At 32.2% G+C, this 24,541-nt stretch overlaps 2 protein-coding genes across 5 annotated transcripts; both read left to right on the top strand.

Annotated features, from left to right (window-relative positions):
- Positions 1-536: 536 nt before the first annotated feature.
- LOC137814681 (carbon catabolite repressor protein 4 homolog 1) lies at positions 537-7,390 on the top strand. Of its 4 annotated transcripts, none has more exons than XM_068617547.1 (13): positions 550-1,195; positions 2,519-3,097; positions 3,206-3,263; positions 3,719-3,805; positions 3,884-3,967; positions 4,049-4,135; positions 4,228-4,314; positions 4,805-4,858; positions 4,941-5,032; positions 5,137-5,251; positions 5,348-5,492; positions 5,580-5,734; positions 7,204-7,390. In XM_068617547.1, exons 1-12 carry the CDS (start codon positions 1,038-1,040, stop codon positions 5,726-5,728), a joined length of 1,695 nt encoding a protein of 564 aa, XP_068473648.1. In that variant the 5' UTR covers positions 550-1,037; the 3' UTR covers positions 5,729-5,734; positions 7,204-7,390. The 4 variants fall into 4 exon arrangements, with proteins under 4 accessions (XP_068473645.1, XP_068473648.1, XP_068473646.1 ...); XM_068617546.1 differs by having other exon boundaries at positions 556-1,195; positions 7,199-7,390; XM_068617544.1 differs by having other exon boundaries at positions 537-1,195; positions 2,519-3,263; positions 7,199-7,390.
- A 9,725-nt stretch (positions 7,391-17,115) lies between these two features.
- LOC137814680 (Ubiquitin carboxyl-terminal hydrolase family protein) lies at positions 17,116-19,975 on the top strand. The gene is made up of 2 exons (XM_068617542.2): positions 17,116-18,490; positions 19,453-19,975. The coding sequence occupies exon 1, from the start codon at positions 17,186-17,188 to the stop codon at positions 18,410-18,412; it is 1,227 nt and encodes a 408-aa protein (XP_068473643.1). The 5' UTR covers positions 17,116-17,185; the 3' UTR covers positions 18,413-18,490; positions 19,453-19,975.
- Positions 19,976-24,541: the final 4,566 nt, after the last annotated feature.

The following is a 24,541-nucleotide window of genomic DNA, read 5'->3' as shown; positions in this document are numbered from 1 at the left end:
CATGTGATCAAACTATTATGCTATTTATACATCATGCGATCTCTACACGTACTTCTTAAAAGAAGAAAAGCTCATAAACTAATACTGACGACTAAAAATAATATTTTTTTTAAGAATGGCCAAAAATATATTTTTTTAAAATAAAAACATATTTAAGTATTTTATTTAACTACTAAAACTTCAAAAAAATATTTAGATTACTGATAACCACACTAATTAAAATAACAACAATAACCATCCACAAGCTTTCTAATTTTGTGATTGGTTAAATTCATGTAAGCATTGCCATTGACATTGATACATCCTACATTAATTATTTCAAAGAGTCATCACTTACAACTTATGTAGAACCTAACTCAACAAAAAGCTCAGCAGTTTATACTTATAAAACAAGTATTACAAATATTGTTAAATTTATTATACATATTGATTTATAATTAATGAGTGTAAAAAAAAGTTTATATTGTGAGCATAAGAGAATTTTTTAAAATAATACCTTGTGTTTATCTAACAGTAGCTGAAAATAAAAATAAAAAGAGAAGAAGATGATGGTGAGGGGAAGAATACAAAAAAAATAAAACAGAGAAAGTAGGAAGAAGAGAAAACAAAGTCATAACATATTCATAATATAACCTACAGATCCTCTTTCTCTCTCCCCACACACTCTCAATAATTAAAAAAAGAAAAGAAAAGAGAAACATAGAGGAAGAAGTGGAAGCGATTACTTCCACTTCCCTGTAAAACCCTAATATCTTCAATCCTTTCTTATTTTTTTTCGGTTTTTCTCTCTAAAAACCCGTCTTTCTCTCTCAAGAACATCAAATCTCGATCCCTCCCTTTCCCTGCAAGATCCGCTGGTGGTTCGGATTGCGCAACAGGGTTTGGCTTGGGTGGGTTCGTCAAGGCTGGCGGGTATTCGGGTGAAGTAAATGGCGGATCCGGCCGGAATCCGGCTCCGCGAGAGGTGCGAGCGTGGTGTTGCGGCGGAGGCGTGGTTGATAGGGTTACAGTGTGGTGACGATTGCCAAGAGTGAAGCATGCTGAGCGTGCTACGCGTGCACCTCCCTTCTGATATTCCCATTGTAGGCTGTGAGCTCACGCCTTACGTGCTCCTACGCAGACCTGACAAGACCGTTACCACCGACGATGTCCCCGAAGCATCCCCGTTAGACGGCCATTTCTTGCTCTACAAGTGGTTAGTTCTGCTCTTCTATCATTCCTCTCCCTTTTTATTTCTGAATTCTCTCTCTTTCAATGTCTGCTTGAGTCGTTTTGTTTGTTACCTAAGTGGTTTTGCTTGCCTATCAGGTTTTACTGTTACTTTTAGTTTCAACCGTGTGCATGCTTTGGAATTTTGTGTTACTAAATGCAAAACTGAAGTGTGTATGCTCCTAGTTATTTGTTGTTGAATGTGCAATGGCAGAGTATTTCCTCTCTCTTTCAATGTCTACTTGTATTTTCTACCTATTTGAGTTGACTTTTTTTTTTTTTTTAAGTGTATATTCTGTGTTGTTTTGGAATTAAGCACATTATGGTTATCCAGCAGGTTTGATTATTGCCTTATCAATTAAGGGGATAGTTTAAATAGTTGTATTGATTTCGAGTCTTTTGATGTCTCCATGTTGCATCTTGACTGGAGTAGAAGTCCCAGAGAAAAAGAATCAAGACAGTGGTTTATTATTGAAAGAAGTTTTTTTTATTTTTCATTGGTGGTCTCATGGTTACTTGGGTCCTGTCTCCTTTATTATTTTGTGTAAATAATTTTGCTTATTCATTATTGTTTATTGATTTGATTATTCAAATTTTCCAGGCTAGTTCTGAATTGCATTAGGTTGTGATGTATTTGCTTGTTTATCGTTTTTCTTTTTCGGTTCTAGTCTTCAGTAGTATCAGTCTGCACAGGTGCTCATTCACAAACTTGAAGTCTGCACTTCTAATGCTATGACGTATTCCAACTTCTCAATAAATCACTATACATCTAACTTTTAATTCAGAAGCTCCCAAGCTAAATATTGAATTTCACTTCCATCAATTCGAATGTGGTAATTGCAATTCCACGAGTCTAAGAGAGCATAATGCATGTAGGTTTAATCAATCTGTTAGGGATGGCATCTCATCTCTGCCGGTGTCTTGTGCTGATGAATAGACATTGCCTAATGTATCTGGTCGTTATAATGCTAGTCATGCGATTATTCGGTATATGCTTTGGATGTAATTCTAATTCATATTTTGGTATGATGTGTTTGGTGTTATCTGTTTATTCAGCTCTCTTTTGAAGTTTGGACACTGATAGAACTATCAAACTTTTGCCATTATTACCCTAAATTGGATAACTGTTGCAAGAGTTTTGCTAGTGTTATTAAGTTGATTACTTAAATAGTCGCTTGTGGTAATTTTGATTATGAAAATAGCAATTTGATCCATATTTACTACCTTTATGTAATTTTTCGATTGAGCTGATGCAGATATTGAACTTTTTGCATCTATCATTTGACATGTGTTTGGTAATCTATGGAAGGTATCGAGTGCAGAGTGATAAAAAGGTTGCTGTTTGTAGTGTACATCCATCCGAGCAGGCTACACTGCAGTGCCTTGGTTGTTTAAAGGCTAAAATACCTGTTGGCAAAAGTTACCACTGCACTCCAAAGTGTTTTTCAGACGCATGGCAGCATCATCGTGTCTTACATGATCGTGCTGCAAGTTCAGGTAATGAAAATGGAAATGAGGAGGAAGAGTTATTTGGGCGATTTAATAATTCTGGATCTGGATCAATCAATACCACCTTATCTGCCTCTGCATCAAGTGCTAGCTTGACAAATGGGTCTGCACCTGTGTATCCAGCAGCCATTACACAACGAAGTGGTGGTGAAACTTGGTTTGAAGTTGGACGATCTAAGACATATACGCCAACAGCTGATGACATTGGCCATGTCCTTAAATTTGAGTGTGCTGTAGTTGATGCAGAGACTAAACTTACTGTAGGGCACGCTAGCACTCTACTAACTTCCCGTGTCATTCCTGCCCCCTCGCCTAGCCCACGCAGGCTAATACCTGTTGATGGGATGGGTCATTTGGATGCTGATGGGCGTATAACATCGTCAGGAACTTTTACTGTTCTATCATACAACATATTGTCTGATTCATATGCGTCAAGTGATCTATACAATTACTGCCCTTCATGGGCTCTTTCTTGGCTGTATCGCAGGCAAAATTTGTTACGAGAAATAGTCGTTTACCGTGCTGATATTATTTGTCTTCAGGAGGTATGCAAATGCTCTTTTGGCTATGATTTCATTGGCCAAGAATCTTCTTCTAACAACTCTACTGATCTTCAACTCGTTTATTTTCAAGTTTTGTTTTTATAGTCATGTTCAATTTCAAACGGTTATATATAATAAGGCTTTATTATGGACTTGGGGACATGAAACAATGTTGCCACCTGTTGCTCATTCTAATGTTTTATTTTTTAGTGTTGAACTGGTACTGGTTTTGAATGAGCTTTAAACAATTACGACTTAAATTCCGTGCTTTTACATGGGTGGATTTCATTTGGGGGGGGGGGGGGGGTCTGTTGCTGGAAGTGGGATGATGTTCAAGTGTACCTTAGCCAGCCTGACTTAGAAACTTAGAATGCATTACTTATCTACTCATTCCGTAATGATTATATTCAGCATTCTAATAATCTCTATTGGATGACTTGCAATCTATATTTTTCCAGGTTCAAAGTGATCATTATGAAGAATTTTTTTCTCCTGAACTGGACAAACATGGCTATTATGGACTTTACAAAAGGAAAACAAATGAGGTTGTTAGAGTATTATGGTTTGACTCATCACTTTTTAAATTCCTTTTTGATGTTAAGATGTTTATGGTGGATTTGCAGGTATATAGTGGCAACATGAATACAATTGATGGGTGTGCAACATTCTTCCGCAGAGACAGATTTTCACACGTGAAAAAATATGAGGTTGAAATTTTTGTGTGTATCAGTGTACGTCAGTTCTCTTTGGTTTGTACACAACATAAAGTGATTTCTGCTTGTGTGCAGGTTGAATTTAATAAGGCTGCACAGTCTTTAACAGATGCTGTGATTCCAACCACTCAGAAGAAAACGGCCTTGAATAGACTGGTTAAGGTAGCTTATTGCACCAAAAATTGCATGTTACTTTAAAATAATGATTCTCTTATTGTGAAGTAGTCCTTACCAAGTTTTCTCTACATTCTTAGGATAATGTTGCATTAATAGTTGTTTTAGAAGCAAAAGTTAACAATCAGCCTGTTGATAATCCTGGGAAGAGACAGCTTCTTTGTGTGGTAAGCTCTTGAATTTCTTTATTTGTTTCAACCAAGATGGTCTTGCATGCTCTTACCTTCAATGTCCATGATGTGTACTTTTATATCTACATTAGATGCCTTTTGTATCTCACATACCTGATCGCACTACAGTATCTGTTTGAATGATGGGGATTTCTCCAGAACCATGTTTCATGGGTGCTCTCTTAGTTATGCATTATAACAGTTCATTTTCTAATATCTGTTTATGGCTTTTTGTCTTAAGCAGCTTTTGAATGGTTGTTTTGATACAGGAGCTTATTATTTTCTTTTTACATAAATTATTTCTAAATGTCTCATGTAACGTGTGTGTTGTTTAGTTTTTTTGTTTAAATCATTATTGGATCTATTTGTTTATTTATTATAAAGATATGCAATATTTCACCCTTGTCCCTTTTTTGTTAGTTTGGGTTAAATTACTTTTTTACTAACACAATCTCTATTAGTAACTCATATATTGCTTGTAATATAGGCAAATACACATGTAAATGTTCATCAAGATTTAAAGGATGTCAAACTCTGGCAGGTAAGTAATTTCTTTTGCTTCATCATATTGAATAGTGTGTTTATTTGGAGCATGATACTTATGAATTTCCTCTTCTTTTTAGGTGCACACTCTTTTGAAAGGATTGGAGAAAATTGCGGCTAGTGCAGACATTCCAATGTTGGTTTGTGGGGACTTTAATTCAGTTCCAGGAAGGTCTGATTACTTTCTGGTTACATTTGGATTTGTTTCTTCTGGAAGGGTCTCTTATTATTGTCAATAATTTTGTTTCTTAAAGTTATATTCTTATTTTGCTGTAGTGCTCCTCATGCACTTCTTGCAATGGGAAAGGTAGATCCATCCCATCCTGATTTAGCAGTTGATCCACTTAATATATTGCGTCCTCACAGCAAGTTGGTTCACCAGTTGCCACTGGTAAAGTGCTAGAGAATTGCTTATATATTCTGTATTTTCCCGGAAATGGTTGTTCCTTATTTTTTTTTTCTGGTTGTGGATTTCTCTCAATTTTAGGTCAGTGCTTATTCTTCCTTTGCAAGAACAGCTGGTCTTGGATTTGAGCAGCATAAACGGAGACTAGACAATGCAACAAATGAACCTTTATTCACTAATGTAACCAGAGATTTTATTGGCTCTCTAGATTACATATTTTACACAGGTGTGGTATCTTGCAATGATGTTATTAATTTGATCAACTTAACATCCTAGTCATTTGTTTATGAAGTGATGTCTTATGTGGTGTCAGCGGATTCATTGGTTGTGGAGTCATTGTTGGAGCTATTGGACGAGGAGAGTTTGCGGAAAGACACCGCACTTCCTTCTCCTGAATGGTCCTCTGATCATATAGCTCTGTTAGCCGAGTTTCGCTGCTGCAAGAATAGATCGAGGCGATGACTCAAGGTGCCATCATCTCTTCCCTTACCCTGTTCTATTATTATTTTATATTTTCTTCTTTTGTGCTTGATTATTGTTAGTGGTTATCATCTTTCTGGAAAGATACTTGGCATTTGTATTTCTGTTATCAATTAATGAACAGCTGAAGTCTCATTTTATGTTACCATTGAAATTCAAAATGTGTATTGGAAGGCCTATTTTCATAATTGTAAATTGAAATAATAGTTTATTACTTAATTTTGATTTCCTTCTTAATTCATAAAAATTTAGGCATAAAGCATGTTGCATCCTGATTTTACATTATTTATTGCGAAGTTCGGTTTTATTACAAAATTAAATTTTATTTAAAAGTGAATGATCTAAATTGTTTGCATTTTATTTTTATTTCTTTCTATTAATTTACATTCTCTTCTAGTAGACATAGCTTCTTTAAGTATCTTAAAGCCTTATTACCAATATATCGTCTCTTAATATGAGGCTGGTCCCAAACACAATTCGACTGCTACATCTGTCTGTCCATCTAAGAACCTTTGCCATTATAGTCTACGGAGTGTAGATAATTACTACTAGGCATATTTGCTGGTTAGCTTCATATTTGTTGTCTTCCATATGTAAGTTTATTAATCCATGTACTTGGCATATTTGTTGTCTTCCACTACGTACAAGACTATTGATTTCAAAGTAAGTCAAGAATGAGATTTACCTTACCACATTGAAGTGTTTTTGGTGTCATGACCTTAGCAACGAAGTAGAGTTAAGTCAAGAATATTAATGAAAACACCACATTGAAGTATTTTTGGTCTCATGACCTTGCTGATTGACACATTGTTGGTTTTGCGGCAACAGGCTTCGACATTGAAGTAATAGATGATTCCATGAGTGAGATTTGGGCAGCAAATGACTTTAGAGGGATGTTTATTTTCGTTAGCTGAGAGATGAGGAAGAGTGAGAATTGTGAAGGAGAGAGCAATTTTTACAATTTAGGGACGTCATGATCCTTGTTACAATTTTCTGAATTGGTTCGAAAACAAATCCTTATGATCTGATTGTGTCAACAATTGCTGAATTGGCGGGGATTTGTAAACGGATTTTTCTTTCATACTCTGGAATAAACCCCAAACCCTTTGTTTTCCTAAATGGGGCCATGTGCTATAGGTGCTTATAATTTATTATGGAAATGGGTGTAATTGATGAGGATTTTTCCAAATTAAATGATGTTTGATGGCAATTTTCACCACAATAAGGAGGATACGTCCTTCATTTGTCTTTGCCTGAGATTAATTGCACCTGCTTTACATACCTTTTGCTGCATTGCTGACTGCACTTTAAGAAGTGCTGGTTGTATGTGGTTGTACAATTAGTCTTCGGTCTTTTGAAGTATTGCTCTGCAGTTTAAGTCGGTGTGTTCTTTTTATGCCTAGACCTTAATGTGCTTTGGTTCTTCATTGACGATGCTCTCATTTTGTGTAGGTCAGATCCAAGAGAGGCACAAAGAAAGGGTCGAAAGAAGCGTTTGATTGATAAGTTATTGTAAAAGTGGTAGATCATACCTTTGTCTTTTTCCCAGGTATCTCCTTGTGGAGGGCCTTGAAATGATCTGCTTTGTATCATGTTACCTTTGTCATAGAAAAATTATGATAATGCCTTACTTATTTTCGCCCATATCTGGCCCAATCGTTTCCTTATAAAGTAAGTTTTCTTCGTACATTTCCACTGGTTATCAATCAACTAATCGCCCCATTCTCAAGCCCCTCCGATCACGTGGCTGATGAGCCTCGGACTTCAATATCTCAAACTGTAGCGATAGTCTGTACAGTTTATGTTGTTTTGTATCTGCAATGATCATCATAAAGTTGATAAATTCAAAATGGTACATTGATATAACAAGAGAGTGGTTACGATAATACTAATAACTAAGTTTAGGTTGTTTTGTAACTGCAATGATCATCAGAAAGTTGATAAATTCAAAGTGGTATATTGATATAAAAAAGGAAGTGGTTACGAGAATACTAATGTCTACGGAAAGATGTTTGCATGACAAGTAGAATATTTGGCAGTGCTTCTAAAATTTAATTTTTACCGCTTAAGTGTAATTTTTATTCCGTGTTTGACTGTTATATTTGTTACTCAGTAGTATAAGTCTTACGTGAACACCATCTAGAGTGAGTTGTTGATCATTATCTATTCTTCTTAATTTTATTTGTTAAATAATTGGTTATCATTTATTGTGTAGTTTTTATAAAGCTTTCCTTTTTGGATTTTCTAGTTTTAGTTTGGCCTTTTTCTAGCATTGTACTTGTTCTCATTTTTTATATATATCACTGATATTTGGTCATCCTCTAAACCCAAGTTGGTATGAATGGAGGAAGATCTCGTTGTCTTTTGTTATAGCTTGATCGATCGTTATTTGCAGCCTCTAATCATTCTTAGTCTCTGTTTACCATCGTTATTTTCTTCGATGAACTCAGGGTTAGGCGTGCCTTAAGGAGTGTAATTCTACCCAAGAACATGTGTGCCTTAATACTGAATCACAATCTACGTATGTTCATTTTCTGTAGGATTTGTTGTGCACTTGCATCTCGCACCCCACCTTGAGTGGACTTTGTCAACATGTTTCTGCCCTCAGTTCTTGGTTTAACCTAAGTTGTTGGCAATGTTTTGGTTCTTGATTTTCACCCTTGATTTTTAGTTTCTCCCTTCTTGACTTCTCCCTTTACCAACATGTTTTGTGCACTTGAATGGTTTCTATAGGTCATGCCCCCCCTTTTTTATTACTTCTAATATTATAACAATTAAACTCAATTGGAAAGTTTAATTGGAAAAATTACCTGTCTTGGTCTATTTTTGTTGAGTTATGTTTCAAGGCAACCATAACCATTTGGAGAATTATATCACAGTTATAACCACTGAAAATACATTTCACTGGTAACAACTTGACTTCTAACTCTTTGTTGTTCTATTTTAGTGAGATGAACTTAGATACTCATTTCTATCTGATGTAATCCAAAGTGTAGTCCCCTAAAAAAGACTCATTGCAAGATATAAACAAAAACTTGGTAAGTTATGTATGGTCTTGACTATGAGAAAATTACGTTTAGATTTTAATCATGTATGTTTTCAAATCTTAACTGATAATTGTTGATAAGATTAGAGACAAAATAGGTCACCGAGAATATTACCGCTCTCATACCATGTTAAGAATATAGATTTTGATAGAGAAATTGAGAAACCATATAATGAGTTTTGTGTGTTGTGCACCAAATGAATATTTTTATTTATAGTGAAGAAAAGATACAATAACAAGGAACAAAGTTAACACCTTATCATGAGAAATGTTTGGAAAAATATTTTCGCATCAAATTATATCATATCTCTTCCTATTTAATGTAATTAAATCATATGTCACCAGATTTTTTAATGGACAACTTAATCACTAGACATTTTTTTTTTTGTATGTATCTCGATAAAAGATAAAAATTTAGCTGAAGTTATTGAAATTTCAGCAATCGCAACACCATGTGGGAGAGAAGAAAATCGTAGCAACCAAGGAGGATGTGATGATTGAAGTTGGTGTTTTCAATTTACATACAGCAAAAGAATGAGTTATGCTTAGAAATTTGATACTCATAGAATAAGTTATACACATGGCAATCCATGTGATGTGTCTTAATTTGGAAGATTCAATTCCAAGTTTTGTGAAGGGGTATGAAGGATATTTGAGAGTTAAATCTAAAAAATCCAACTATCAAACTCAATCTTGTTCACTACCAAGTGTTTTAACATCATGTATTTATCAATTTTTGAAAGGTAATGGCGTCTATGGATACTTGACGATCTTTGATCATATTTGTGATAACATTTATCATTCTCATTCATTTCTTCTCTATAAAATTTCTCACCTTGTTAATGGGTTCAAAGTTGCATCTCAAGGCATTGGTCAGGTGACTTCATCTCCTTTAAATCTAAATTTTGTTTTAATCTTTTCTCATTTTTCTTATAATATAATCCTCTAAGCCAATTGATTATTTCCTAAAATTATTCTTTTACTTAATTAACTTATCCATTTAGTCTTTCAGTAACATATGATGTTAATTGTTTTGTCACATGGAAACATGGTATAGGTTCTCTGATTGGTGAAGTACATGAATCACAAAAGATATCATATTTTAAAAATGAGACTGTCTGTATCTTGTTCTTCAACTTTATCTCTAAAGCTTTTGAATGATCATTTGAGTCACCTAAATTTGATGAAATTGAAGATAATGATTCTGATTCTTAAGCAAATTCAAGTTTTAGATGGTCAATTATGTCAAGAAAACATATTAGGTTGAAAGAAGGTGTAACTCATGTTTCTCTTCCATTTATTTAGGCATTGCAGGGATCAAGTTTCATTTAGATATTTTAAAAAACTTTTTAACACTCTATGATTCAGTGTATTATAACAAATATCATTTTGAGATAACACTATCTTATTGAAAGATTAGACATTTAACATCCTTTATATGTTCGTTAGTTTGTGTTTCAATTTAATTTTTTAATGAAATATTGCATACAAAAAATATGACAGCTAGATTATCAATGTCATAGAAGCAACTTGAAAGTCTATGCAATTATACTATTGTTTTTTCAAACAACATGAAATAATATCTTGTTAATAGTTATTTTTACTAAAAACAAAGTTTAAACATAATTATTTTTACAAAAGATATGATTTCTCCTTATTTAAATACAATAAATTAATTTTATCTTTAGTCGATTTTCAACATATATTTGTATATAAAATTAAATATTTATAATAATTCGATAGTAGGTGAAAAATAAATTTAATCAATTTTAATTTAGTATGATAAATTCTGATATTATTATAACAAAAATTATGAAATCAAATAGTATAAGGATTACTTATATACTAAATTAATTTAGTATTATTTTTAGTGTATGTGACATACAATGGTTTCTTAATATTTGAGCTAGTTGAAATTTTTTGAATTAAAGAGACTGGGGAAGAGAACTTTGTTACAAATACATGGATGAAACACATAATAAAAAAAAGAATGAATTAAAGAAAAGAATGATACTTCATCGCCTGGACTTTAGCCTGCATGCCATGGTATAACTAGGATCTCTTCAATTCCCTCCTTTCATAATATCCCCTTTGGAGAGCTTCAGTTCTTGGCTTTCTACACTGTCATAGCATTTGGCAGCTATTTATAGCAGTAAAGAATGTGAATGAATGAAAACTAGTTTAGCTTATTATATTGCTCAATTCAAACTAAACCATTTTGGATCTTTGTTCCATATCTCTAAATAGTTTGGTGGAACATAAACCAACTAATAAACTATTATTGAGACATGTCTATTATGAGAAGGATATTCCAAGGCAAAATATGTGTTTATTCATAGAGCCTCACACAGCACTGCATTCATATGAATAACCTTTTTTGTTTACCTTAATTTGAGTGCATTGATATAGGAAACCACCACCACCACTGTTCTCTAGTCTTTTCCAACATGGGCTTCATGATCTAAATGATATATATAGATCACAGCAGATAAATAGGACCCAAACTTTCTCCATAATTGTTCTGTCAACAGCATTTTTATTTTATTTTAGGAAGAAAATGGAATAAGATTAAATATTAAAATATATTGTGTTGTTGGAGTATTGTCGATTGAAAATATCACTTTCGAAATTGATTTTATTAGGTTGAATTAAGTTTAAAGTTTATTTCTTAATATGAGATAAGAGTTTTATCGAGTTCATCAGAATTTGTTAAACTTACGTCATAAATATATAATCAACGAGTTGGAAGGTCTCAGCGTAGAAAGAAAATCTCATATCAACTTAAAATAAATACAATTCATAGTATATTTATCTTAAAAACTAATTTGATAAGATAGAGTTTAGATTTAAAGTTTATTTTTAATAATTTTAGGTTAACAATATAATGGTGGTGATTTGAGTGGGGTGACTTATCAGTAGAATGAAGAATTAATGGAGTATCAGATGAATGAGGAGTGGTGAAAAGGGATATGTCAAATGTTGTTGTTGGGTTGTGTTATTTTTGTGGGAAGAAATTGAAAGGAACATGCATTCATTTATTTATAGTCACAACAACACTGTGAAGATCCCTCATCTTTCTGCAATCAGAAGCATGCATGTATCATAATCATAATGGAATTCAAACTGTTTTTTCAGATAAAGAAAGATATGGGAAAACAGTATTCTATTCATACATGGTCTGAGTAAAATAATCAATATTCGATTCAAATGTTACCACTGTTTAATTAACTGTTTAACAATCATAAATTATTTATTCTTTAAAACCATATATCGTGTTCATCATAAAACTCATCCAAAATATTCACAATCATCTCAATAATCTTGAACCACATTTCAAGATAAAAGACTTCTTTAAGAATTGCAATATTCAAAATCTAAAGTAATATATGACCTAAAAAATCTCAAAATGGATACAATTAATACTACTAGTATATATATTTTGCTTATATATATTAAAGCAAATTCTTTATTCCATTAATTCCTAAGTTATACTTTTGACTAATATTACTCACTTAATTTGTATTAAGTAAATGAATTGCAAAATTTAGCTTCTGTATAATGGATTAGTTAAAAAAAAACTAAAATTGATTTGATTTAATAAGACCTCAGGGCACTAGAACCACATTTATGAGAAGAATAATACTCCTAAGATATGACTCTGTGGGGATCAAATCAAACAAAAAATACTTAAATTTATTAAATAGGATTAGTTGTGGAAAAGATTTCAAATCAACATATTTTCCTGGGTTATTTTTACTTGACTTTTTTTTTTTACTTCAATGGAAAACAATTAACAAGATTTACTTAATACTATTTTTTTAAGAAGTTATTTTAAATTTTATCTTTAATATATTTTTTATTGATTGGTTCACTTGGTTCACAAGTATAATAAAATATAATTTAAAAGTATTCTGGTCACAAGCATTTCTCAAATATTGGTCCACAGATTTTCTAAAAAGTATTGGTCTGAAGATTATTTACATTAATGCATTTAGTCTCTTGTTTATGCCTAATTTAATTTAAGAGGATATAAACTTGAACTAATAGCAGTTATATGATTTACCAGTTTTTTTTTTCTCACATGAATTTTATTTATGAAAAAGAGAAGTCTAGTGTATTTATTAATACAAGCATAGGAATATTTATAAGATAACCAGACCAAAATATTTAGAAGATAACCAAGACCACATATTTAGAAGCTAAAGAGAAGATTTCAAAATAATCTAAAACTCTACTTTTAAAAATAATTTTATTTCTATAACTCCAAATCTCATTAACCATTGTGATCCAAATGTTCTCCATCCCTAATAAAACCAATTCCAGAGTATTTCATAACCAGAACTGCATAAAATGGGAGTGAGCATGGATGGGGCTACTAACGAAATGTCTAACCAAGCATAACAAAGATTCCACACCAACTAGGATATTCTACAGTCGAAAAACAAATGATTTACCTCCTCCTCTTTAACCCCACAAAAGCAACACAATACACTTTCGACCACAATCCCACATCTATGTAAATTGACCTTAATAACAATACTATTTTTCAACACCCTCCAAGGCGTAACCTGAGCTAAGGACAAAGCCTTAATCCTCCAAAACGAATTAAACATCCTCGACTTGTCCCCCTCATAGACACCTCTAAGAAGCCCATAAGTCGAGTTAATTGAGAACTCTTGAAACTTATTGGCTTTCTAGACCCACCTATCAACTTTCTCCAAGACAAGGCACGAGTCGTGCACTACCTCAAGAAGTTGACAAACCTAGGTCTTCTCCTAGTCAAAAAGACTTCTTCTCTACGCCAGATACTAGTCTCAATCGTTATTTGCCCAAAACCTACTATGAACCAACAACATATATTTCTGGACACTCGATGAAAACAACCTTGGGAACTTAGTCTTCAATGGTTCGTTACCAGCCCACCGATCTTCCCAAAGCTTGATATCATTCCCATTGCCAATTTCCCAATTTAAATAGTATCCGAAATTACTACCCCACTTCTCCATCTTCCAAATCTTTTTCAAATCTTTCCACCAAAGGGAAGCACTGTAAATACACTTGTCCTCCTTCAGATTTCTCGAGTCTCTATACTTATTAGGGCAAAACCACGACATGTAAATTACAATTTCTTCTTTAGAATATATATATATATATATATATATATATATATATATATATCAAGTTTTATATTTTATTATTAAACTTTTTAAGACATCAAATTCATGGTTAACTATTATGTTGGCTATGTAAATTGCATGACATATGTAAATTACATGATATTTGTAAATTTATAATATTGCATGACATTTGTATATAAAAAAAGCTATGTTTTTCACAATATATCATTTAGATAATTTATGTTTCTTCTCATTTATATCCATATTTATTTAATTATTCCTATTAATATTTAATAAAAATTAATATTAAATATATATATATATATATATATATATATATTTCTCGAGTATGTATAAAATCACCATTAGTTTTTAAGGTGTGGAAGAAACTAACCTTCTTGAACCATAACATAATCCAATATTTCTCCGTTCTTGTTCATATCAACTTATATAGTTTCAAAAGGTGACATAACAACATTCCAGACTTTCTTTTACTCCTTCCCTCATCTTTCTTACATTAACACTACCAAATGTATTATTCCTGAACATAGTTAAATTGAATTGAATTTTCAATGTGATTTGATTTAGAGTTACTTTATAGGAATTTAAGTAAAATTTTATAAATATCTTATTGTAATTTATTTTTTTACAGAATTGAATTTTGAATGTGATACTTTTAATTATCTGAATATATAAGAGGAATTTAAGTAAAATTTTATAAATATCTCATTGCAATTTATTTTTTTATAAAATGAATAAATTTAAAATAGAGTTTTTATTATATAGTGTCATAACAATTTCCATTTCTATTTTTGTTTGTTTACGTTCATTCTTTTATAATAATTTATTATTTACGTCTCTCTCATCTCCAATAACTATAACAATATGAAATTTATATATATTTATTTATATAATTTTATTTTGCAGGATACTTAACTTTTGAAAAACCGTTTTCAAAACAAAACAAAACAAAATTATAATTTTTTTTAAATAAAAGCTTTCATGTTAGGCATCACTATGTAATTTGACATCTCATGCTCACACATCAAGTAACAACAATCATTTGCCATCACATGAAAAAAAAATATTATTAAAAAGGAAAAAAAGAAAGAAAATACAAAAATATAGGAGAACTAGACCAAAGTCCATATGTTAACAAAAACGATCCATAGGTAGACTATACATATTCATAAAGAATTCTAAGAACATTTAGATGGTAGCCTATTATACCAATGAAAAGATTTTCTATTAATAAATACTAAATTAGCCAACTTATCAGCACACGCATTCCCTTCACGAAAAATATAAATAACCCCAAACCTGATTTTTCCACAGTGATTAAGACAAGTAAGTATTCCATCGATTACGAAGCATCTAAGGAACATTGGTCCTAGCAGTAAAAGTAGCATAAACCAAAGCAAAATCACATTCTAGCCAGACATTAGTAAGCCCAATTTTTTGAGCTTCATCCATAGCATGTATAATCCCATAAAACTCAGCAACCAAAGCAGTCTGAATTTCAAAAAACGCAGAGAAAGCTCCAATAAATTCCTCCATACTTCCCCGGAAAATACCTCCACAAATAGCAAGACTAGGATATCTCAACAGTCTCACCAATGTTAATTTTAACCTAATATGGTGAAGGAAACTCTCATCTAGCCGGAAGAGGACGAAAAACTTTACCAGTATGAGTATTAATACCAAAAAACTTGATCACGTTGAAATTCAACATATCATTCTTCATTGAAGCTTTAGACGAATTACCCACTAGACGAGTTAAATATTTAATAATTGAAATAGCCCTAGAAACCTTAGTCTTATCCTGAAAACGAGCATAATTTCTCATACGTCATAACCATTAATATTAATAAAATCAAATTTAAAATTTATTAATTTTATAAAAATTAAATTGTATTGATGAGATATTTATAGAATTTTATTTAAATCCCTATTATATTTTAAAAAAATTAAAGTAATTGCTCATAAAACCACTTTTCAATTCAAAGTTCAATTTGACTATTTTTTAAATAATAAAAATATTAAATGTAGTGCATATTGTCTTTCAATAATAAAATAAAATATTGGTTGAAAGATAAAATATGAAAAAATTTGTATAAAAAAAAAATTATAATGAATTTTTTTTTATATATAAGTATAGAATAACACAACATCTTTTCTGTATTTTGGATTTTTTTTGAAAATATTAATTTTTTTTCGAGTGATCATTATTAGATATTGTAATTAAAAATTTATAAAAACACAATTTAAAAATATATATTTTAATTTACCTTTTATTTATTTAATATAAAGATATTGAAAAGAAAATGGGAAGGGTTACAGTAATTATTATATATCTAATTAAGAAAAATAATTATATTTAAAAGTAATTTTGGTAAAAAGGTTGAAGAAAATTTTCATTATGTATTATTGTAGATTAATAAGTTGAAGTAACACATATTAAAAGAATAAGTTTAATATTCAGAAGACGGACAACAAATTTAAAATGTGTATGGTTTGACGTTAAAAAAACGTACTTTTCAATATTTTTTTCCTCAACCGTTGTACATTTAATAATTTGTGATTTGTAAGTGTAAATAGTATAAAATAAAGCTGGTTTGTGCTGGAATTTTTTTTCTTATATGATACATTAAAGTATACAGGTATTTCTAAATATATATATATATATATATAATTAAAAATAATTTTAGCTCCGTAAATTGATTATAAGGGTGAATTCAGTAGAAATGAAAAAAATGAGAAAGAAGGTGAGAAAAAAAAGTAGTTTCGTATGTAAGAATAAAAATGGTATGAATCTCACTTTTTATATAAAAAAGTGATGAGAAAAAAATTACTACAACATAATTCATTATGTTTTATATTTTAACCTTCTTTAATATTAAAAACCTTTCATAACAGAGGATGTGGTATTTTTTTCAAATTTGATTTTTAAATATAAAATATCAATTGTAAAAAATAATAGAATAAAATAATATTATAATATTAATACTTTTCCTTAACAAGAAACATAATGTTCACTCTATTTTTCATTTTTTTTCTCGCTTTCTTTTATAGTGTTTTTTATAATTTTTTTCTTCCATGGGACAATCGGTGTTTACAAAGCTTAGATTATTCCAGGAATAAGAAATATTGTTTTGGTTGGGCCGGTATCCCTAAGATTTTGGGCCGATAATTTTATTGGACAGTGGCCCATTGGTAGACGGTGATGATGGCTGAACACGATGGAGGGGTTTGTGGAAGATTGTTGCAGGTTGGGAGATGAACAAAAATGGTGTCATTCCGTGGATGAAGCAGCAATGGCGGGGAATAGTGAAAGTGCGTTTGAAATGGGTGAAGAACCGAAGCCTCGACCACGTCATCGACAAGGAAACCGATCTCAAAGCGGCCTGCCTCCTGAAGGACGCCATTAACCGCTCCTCCACCGCCTTCCTCACGGCGAAATCCGTGGCAGACTGGCAGAAGCTTCTCGGCCTCACCGTCCCTGTCCTCCGCTTCCTCCGCCGCTACCCCACCCTCTTCCACGAGTTCCCGCACCCGCGCTGGCCCTCCCTCTCCTGTTTCCGCCTTACCGATACTGCACTATTCCTACACTCCCAGGAACTCGCCCTCCACCAAACTCACCAAAACGAAGCCGTCAAACGCCTCTCCAAGCTTCTCATGATGACCCGCTCACGCGCCCTATCCCTGTACTCCCTCCAATCGCTCAAGTGGGACCTCGGCTTACCTGACTCCTTCGAGAAAACCCTCGTCCCCAACTTCCCTAACGACTTCGAATTCGTCAAGTCCCCCAACGGCGTCGTTTCGCTCAAACTAGCACGATGGCCGGAGGAATTCGCTGTTTCCGCGCTGCAGGAGAGAAATGAGTGTGGGAGCCACTACCGGGAATTCAAGAGGGGACAATCGGCGTTGGCTTTTCCGATGAGGTTTCCGAGGGGGTACGGGGCGCAGAAGAAGGTGAAGACGTGGATGGAGGAGTTTCAGAAGCTGCCTTATGTTTCCCCCTATGCTGATTCCTCCAAGATTGATCCCAACAGCGATTTGATGGAGAAGCGCGTGGTCGGGGTTCTCCACGAGCTTTTGAGTTTGACTCTGCACAAGAAAACCAAGAGGAACTACTTGAGGAGCTTGAGGGAAGAGTTGAATCTTCCGCACAAGTTTACCCGGATTTTCACCAGGTATCCCGGCATTTTTTACCTCTCATTGAAGTGTAAAACGACCACTATTACTCTCAGGGAAGGGTACCAGAGTGGGAAACTGGTTGACCCGCACCCTCTTGTTCGACACAGAGATAAGTTCTACCGTGTCATGCAGACGGGGCTTCTTTATCGTGGGGATGGGTCATTGAAACACGAGGACAACAGTTCGTTGGTCCAGAATGATGAGCTAAGAAGTGAGGAATCGGAGGAGGAAGAGATTGAAACGAGTGATGAACTCTGTGAGGGTGAATGGAGTGATGAACTCTGCGAGGGTGAAGCGAGTGAATAAGGTTTTTGGTGCAGAATGCTGTTAGTGTGATACAAGCAACAGGGTGTTTTCTTCAAAGATAGTTTGTTTCCTCCCCCGGTTAGTGGCTCTGTTCCTTACTAACTTGTAACTAGCTTGATTGCTTGGTTCTCTTATTATGTATCACACTGTAAGGAACCTTTATTGGCTCTAATATTTGTTTGATATGTCTTGCCCATAACAGTGGAACATTGCTGCTGTTTGCTGTGTTCTTTTTAACTATTTTAACTCATGCCCTCTGGATGTCCCTTTTTATTGTCTATCTGAACCTTGAAAAAAGATTGGATCTGAACTTAAAAGTTCAGTTGTAGAGTGGAAATCCCATTCTGCTTTCTAGCAATGTTTACAGATGGGTCTATTTTCTATATAAGCTATAAAAATCCACGGAAGCCAGATGATGATTTGCAATTGCTTGTCTGCTTTAGGTTGATAGGTAATTGGATGTTCTTTTTGACAAATTTTGAACTCTGATATCCGTCTTGCTATTTTTTAGTGGTTCATTCACATAACTGGGAAAATGGAACAGAGTTCCTTACGTTTTTAAACTTGCAAGTTGCAGATATTAAGTAGCAACCAACTTGGATATTATTAACCATGTCATACCAACAGGCTTCACTATTTTTTGCTAATGTCTACAATATAATAATGTCATTTTGGTGTTACCGTTGCATCTCTTTGAGAGTTGTATAGTAGTAAACTTAATTGATTTACATTTCTGCTCCCTTAAGCCTGGTTCTGCTTTTATGGATGAGTGTGTGTGCTTTTCTTTATTTTTCTGAGAAATAAATCATGTTAGTATGATAGAGAAATGCAGTATTTGGTATTCAATTGCACAGAAGGATTGAAAACAACTAGGATCCATATACCTTTATTGGTAATGCGAATAGCACTCAACATCCACATAATCTGCTTCATTTATGTTTGTAAATATATACCGGTGCTATGTCGGGGAGAAATGGTTAGTCTGCTGAGTATTGCATACATCGTTAAATAAACACTGATGAAAGGAATTTCTGTTTTAGGTTTGCTGGAAATATCATTGGAGTATAAAGAAGATAATTTCAGGGCTAGGAACATGGCCTTCTTTGAGAAATTGTTGCAGCAAATTGTTGTGTACCTGTATGAGCGGCTTTAATCTATCTTGCCCGAGGCCAGTTTGTTGTTGAGTATACTGGAGATCACTTACAGAACTCAAACTCGAAGCTAAAATGAGTCATAGACATTATTTTATCAGCTCTATCCACTAATCATGTTACGGTAATCTTTATTTTTCCCCCACTTTGGGTATATGTCAACCAGCACGTACGTTTTGATTTGAGTGGAAAATTGAGTTAACAGATGACAGAAATTGTAGGATATTTTTTCTCTGTTGAGAATTGTTAACGAAATATTATGGTGCACTCGGTGGTAATATTCTTAGGAAGCTTAAAACAAAACAATTTCCCAATTTCCTCTTAAGATTGATATTCATCTTTGTTTGAGTATCTTTTTGGTATGTAAGGATTGATGCTGATATTATATGAAATTCACATGTTTGGCTACCAATGGATAACATGTGATGCGATACAACTTATCTAAGTTATACTTACTATATGCTCCAAACGGACAAGAAAAATAAAGTTTGACTGAATCTCTTAAAACGTTGAGAAAATTATTAAGATTTCCTCATTGTAAATTTTTCGATGTTACAAGACAAAAGGAGATATGAAATAATCAGTCAGTCTATTGGCCGTACGAAATCTAGTGTAATGCCATCTTTAATTGATTCTGTGGCAATTATGCCACATCCTCCATTTGATCAGTGATTTTAGTGCCAAAGTTATCTTGGGCCTCTTTCTCACCGGAACAAGATTGCTCGGCAGTTTTTTCCTGCAGCCTTACGTTTTTTTTCTTGCATTCCCACAATGATATGCAAAGACAAACTTATCCCTAATATTTCCTAAAAAAACCTAAAATGCATATAAGACCCACACTCTACTCTTTCTTCTTCTTTTTCACAAAGACTGCACACACAAACTCCATTGCTCTCTGAATTGCGACAGTGGTGCTATTCGATCTCTTGGGCATAGGAAGACGTTTATATTGGCAGTGTTTCTCTTGGTGATTCCCTGTTTGGAGAAGAAGGTAAGTGTTGGGCATAGGAAGACGTTTATATTGGCAGTGGTTTCTCTTGGTGATTCCCTGTTTGGAGAAGAAGGTAAGTGTTTTTTTTTTTTTTGCAGATTTCTGTTTGCTCAATTCAAACATAGTGATTCCAAACAATGCAGTTAATTTGCATTTGTTTTTTCGCATTCTGGAATATTGAATCTGCATAAATCCTGGAATGAGGACTTTTGTAAATCTTTCTGATTGGTGAGTCTCATAAGCTTATGGATTGCCAAATCTGTAGTAGGTCCTGTCTTGTCGTTTTCAAATAAATTATTGGTGAGGGTAGCACCAGAGTATTAGCGAATGGAGGAGAAGATGGTATTGTTCGACTATGGTCTCTTAGCTCTAGTGGCAGACGAGGATAAGGTGCTTTGAAGGCTACACTTCATATCTGAAAGACCTATAAATATAATGTGTTGGGTACGTGTTATTCACTGTGCTTTTCTTTCCTTGTTTGTGTTAGGGTAGTGAATTATGGGGTCAAATGTTAGTAAATTGATCAATTAGATCCACTATTTCGTAATTCAAAATATGCACTTTGGATTTAGAAACCCATAACTCATCAATTCGTAACAGAAATTAGGCTTATGGATTACAGCAATTTGTAAGTCAATAATTTATTAAAAAAATTTCTTGTGAAACATTCCCTTGTCAAAAAACAAAATGATTTACTTACCACGTCTCAGATGAACTGAAGAAGAAAAATAATGTCAAACCAACTCACGATGTCCTTTCAAAAATAAAAGATCATGGCCAATTTTTGAATTTTTAAAACTGCGAGTTACAGGAAGAAAAATGTACGGTGCAGAAAGAAACTCCCTAATTGTTCTTTCTTTTATTATTCCCATGGTTTTTTCATGCAACTTTATGGAATGTTGCAAAACTTTAAATTTGCCCATGTGTCAGTTTTTAATTAGGTAACTTGAAAATGTATTTTGACATGTAATCCGAAAATGTATTTTGGATTGTTGTCTGGAAAGTCTTTTAATTGTATAATTCAAAAACGATTCGAAATATATTTTTAGTATGTTGAATTGTATAGTTTAAAATATGTTTTTAGATTATATAATTTAGAATATATTTTTGAATCTGAAAATATATTATATTTAAAATACATTTTTAAATTGTGTAATTTAATATAAATCGTTAATTTTTTTTTAATTATAAAATCTAAAATATTTTCAAAATACATGAACTTGTATTTTTGGCGGTGGTCCAGGAAAAAATTATGTGTTGATAAAAAAAGCAGAAATAATTTACCTAACTTCTAGTTCGAGCCTTCTCATTCTCAAACAAAATTCTTCTTCTTTTTCATAACTAGAATGAAGCAGTTATGAAAAGTTTTTCTCTTTTTGTAACTTAGATTGTCAATTTATACTACTATAATCTTATTTGTTTTCTAACTGTATTATTGTGATACAGAGTGATAATTGATTTTTCTAACCATATTTAGTATATATACTTTTTTTCTTAATTCACTAAAATTAAACTCAAAATCTTAACATCGAATTCAGAAACATTTAACCAATAAGTTTTTACTACTCTAAAAATAGAGTCACTTTTTTTTTCCTTAAAACCTTAACTTGATAAAAATAATATTCTCAAACAAAAATTATTCATTTTCCATACCTAGTATCAGGCTTGAGAAAAAAAAAATCATTCCACCGCATTGAAAGAAATTAAAAAAAAAATTGAGAGCGTGAGAAGTTTGATTCGGATGAGCGAGTAAATTCCCGATTCTAAAATTCCAAAATTTGGAAAGTATTTTCTCTATTAAAAAAATATATTTCAAACTTAAAATCTGGAGTAATAATTGTATTTGAAAATTTAGAGTTGGTGATGTATTTTGTTAAAGTTTGACTTGAAACAATTAATATCCTGATAACTTATCTGCACAAAAAATATTGTTTTAATTAAATAATCTGAATAATTAATGTATTATTAACACAAATTTATGAAAAAAATAGTTAAGAAGTCAATTATACCTTAAAAAGAACTACTTTAAATATATTCTATTTGTAAATGATTAAAAGAAATCAATAAATTAAAACGATTAAATATAAAAAAAAGTTTAAATAAAACGAATAAAATAATATTTATAAAACTGTCTCACTCTATAAAACATCGTAGTTTATAATACAATAACAAATTGAAAAAAAATTATTTACAAGATAATAAATAAATCCGAACTCATTGAAAAATAATAAAAATGGGAAGATACGATAAAATTTAATGTGTGTGGGCCACATGTGATAAAAAGTCAGCAATTCTACAGAGTAGAACTACCCTTTTGGTTTATAGTACAAACATATTTAATTCGAATATTCAAAAGAAGAAGAAAAAATATTTTTAATCTGAATTATATTAAAACTTTGAATAAAAATATAAGACACTATTATTAGTCAGTTTAACAATGATATTAAATTTTCATCTGAATATTCATTTATTTGGATTTCTATGGACATTAAAAATATAAAAATTCACTAAAAAAACAAAAAATTTGACCGAAACAAACTTAACTAAATTTTTGGGATATTCATAAGATGTTGAAGTCGCTATCCTGATAGATGAAATGAATGCAGATTTGTCTGTGTTAGTGGGAATTGCATAATCCAAAATATGTATTTGGTGAACAAGTTTGTTCTTCCATTTTAGTGGGAAGTTGTAGCTTGGTAATCCTATGGAGTGAATGTGAAGGATAAATGCAAGCCTATAAGATTAGTGCGTGAGTTGAAGACACTTAAATCTTTGCCAAAAATTAGGAAGCAAAAGAAAGCAAAGAAATGGAAGGGAAGTAGCAGAAAAGGAATTATTGAAAATGGTGGAAGATGTAGACACGTCAACAGCATTGCATTGCATTGCCTTAAAAGTTCCTTCTTCTCCTCAAGGTTACCAAATACACCACCCCACCACTTTCTTACTTCAAATCCCCACGCGCCTACACTATACCTTTCTTTTATTATTCACCAAATTATTTCTTATCATTCGAATCTCTATATACAGCTAAATATCGATTTTACTTTTGTAATATTTTAATATTGTATTAAAACTATTTTGTATATGATTCTGTTTTAAGTTTTTATTCACTACTAAATATTGATTTTTATTAACACAATTTCTTTATTATTCAATTTTTTATGAGATATTTTTCTGAAATTGGTTGTCATGCTATCAAAATCATTCCTAAACAAAATCTATTAATGACACCACAATTTCATTTGGTCATAAGAAAATAATTGTTAAAAATTTTAAATTTTAAAGTTTAGAAATTAGAAAATGTTTGGTTTCCATCGCATTCCATCACTATTGTGAGATAAGATGCAGAATGTTTGGCCATTAAAAATAAAGAAGGTGATGCACTCTAGTCTGGATAAATATCAAATAGTGCTATTATTATTATTATTATTATTAGTGAGTATCATGAGAAGAGTGTGAGGAACGTGGATTTGGTCATAGCATGGTACTTCCTCCAATCAAAAGAAAAAGAAAGCACGGAATAACTGGTAAAAGCTGTTAACCAGCAACAGTTCCACTATGAGTCAAAACCCTTTTGAAGAAGCAGCAGCAACACTTGTTCCAACACTCATTCTATAAATCTTCAAAGAGGACTTCTATTTTCTTTTCCTTCTCAATTTTCTCCTCCTACTTTATGCGTCGCACCACCTAGGATCCTTAATATACACCTTTTCTGTCTGCTGCTACATCGTTACTACTTTAATCATTTAACTAAGTACTTTCTTTTTTCCAATCCATTCATAATAAATTACTTATTTTTATAATAATTATGTTAAACTAATATAATTATATATTTATTGAATATGAAGTCATGATGAATTAGACTGAGACACCATAATTTAGAAAGTTAACTTAATTATTGTATTTTCTCTATAATTTTTATTTAATAGACCTTTGTGTTTATAATAAAATTACAACAAACAAATTGAAAATATAATTAGTTGTCTA

This window comes from Phaseolus vulgaris, chromosome 1 (assembly GCF_051622355.1).
Source record: "Phaseolus vulgaris cultivar YP4 chromosome 1, ASM5162235v1, whole genome shotgun sequence".
Taxonomy (NCBI): Eukaryota; Viridiplantae; Streptophyta; class Magnoliopsida; order Fabales; family Fabaceae; genus Phaseolus; species Phaseolus vulgaris.
This window is presented reverse-complemented; position numbering and strand designations above follow the sequence as displayed.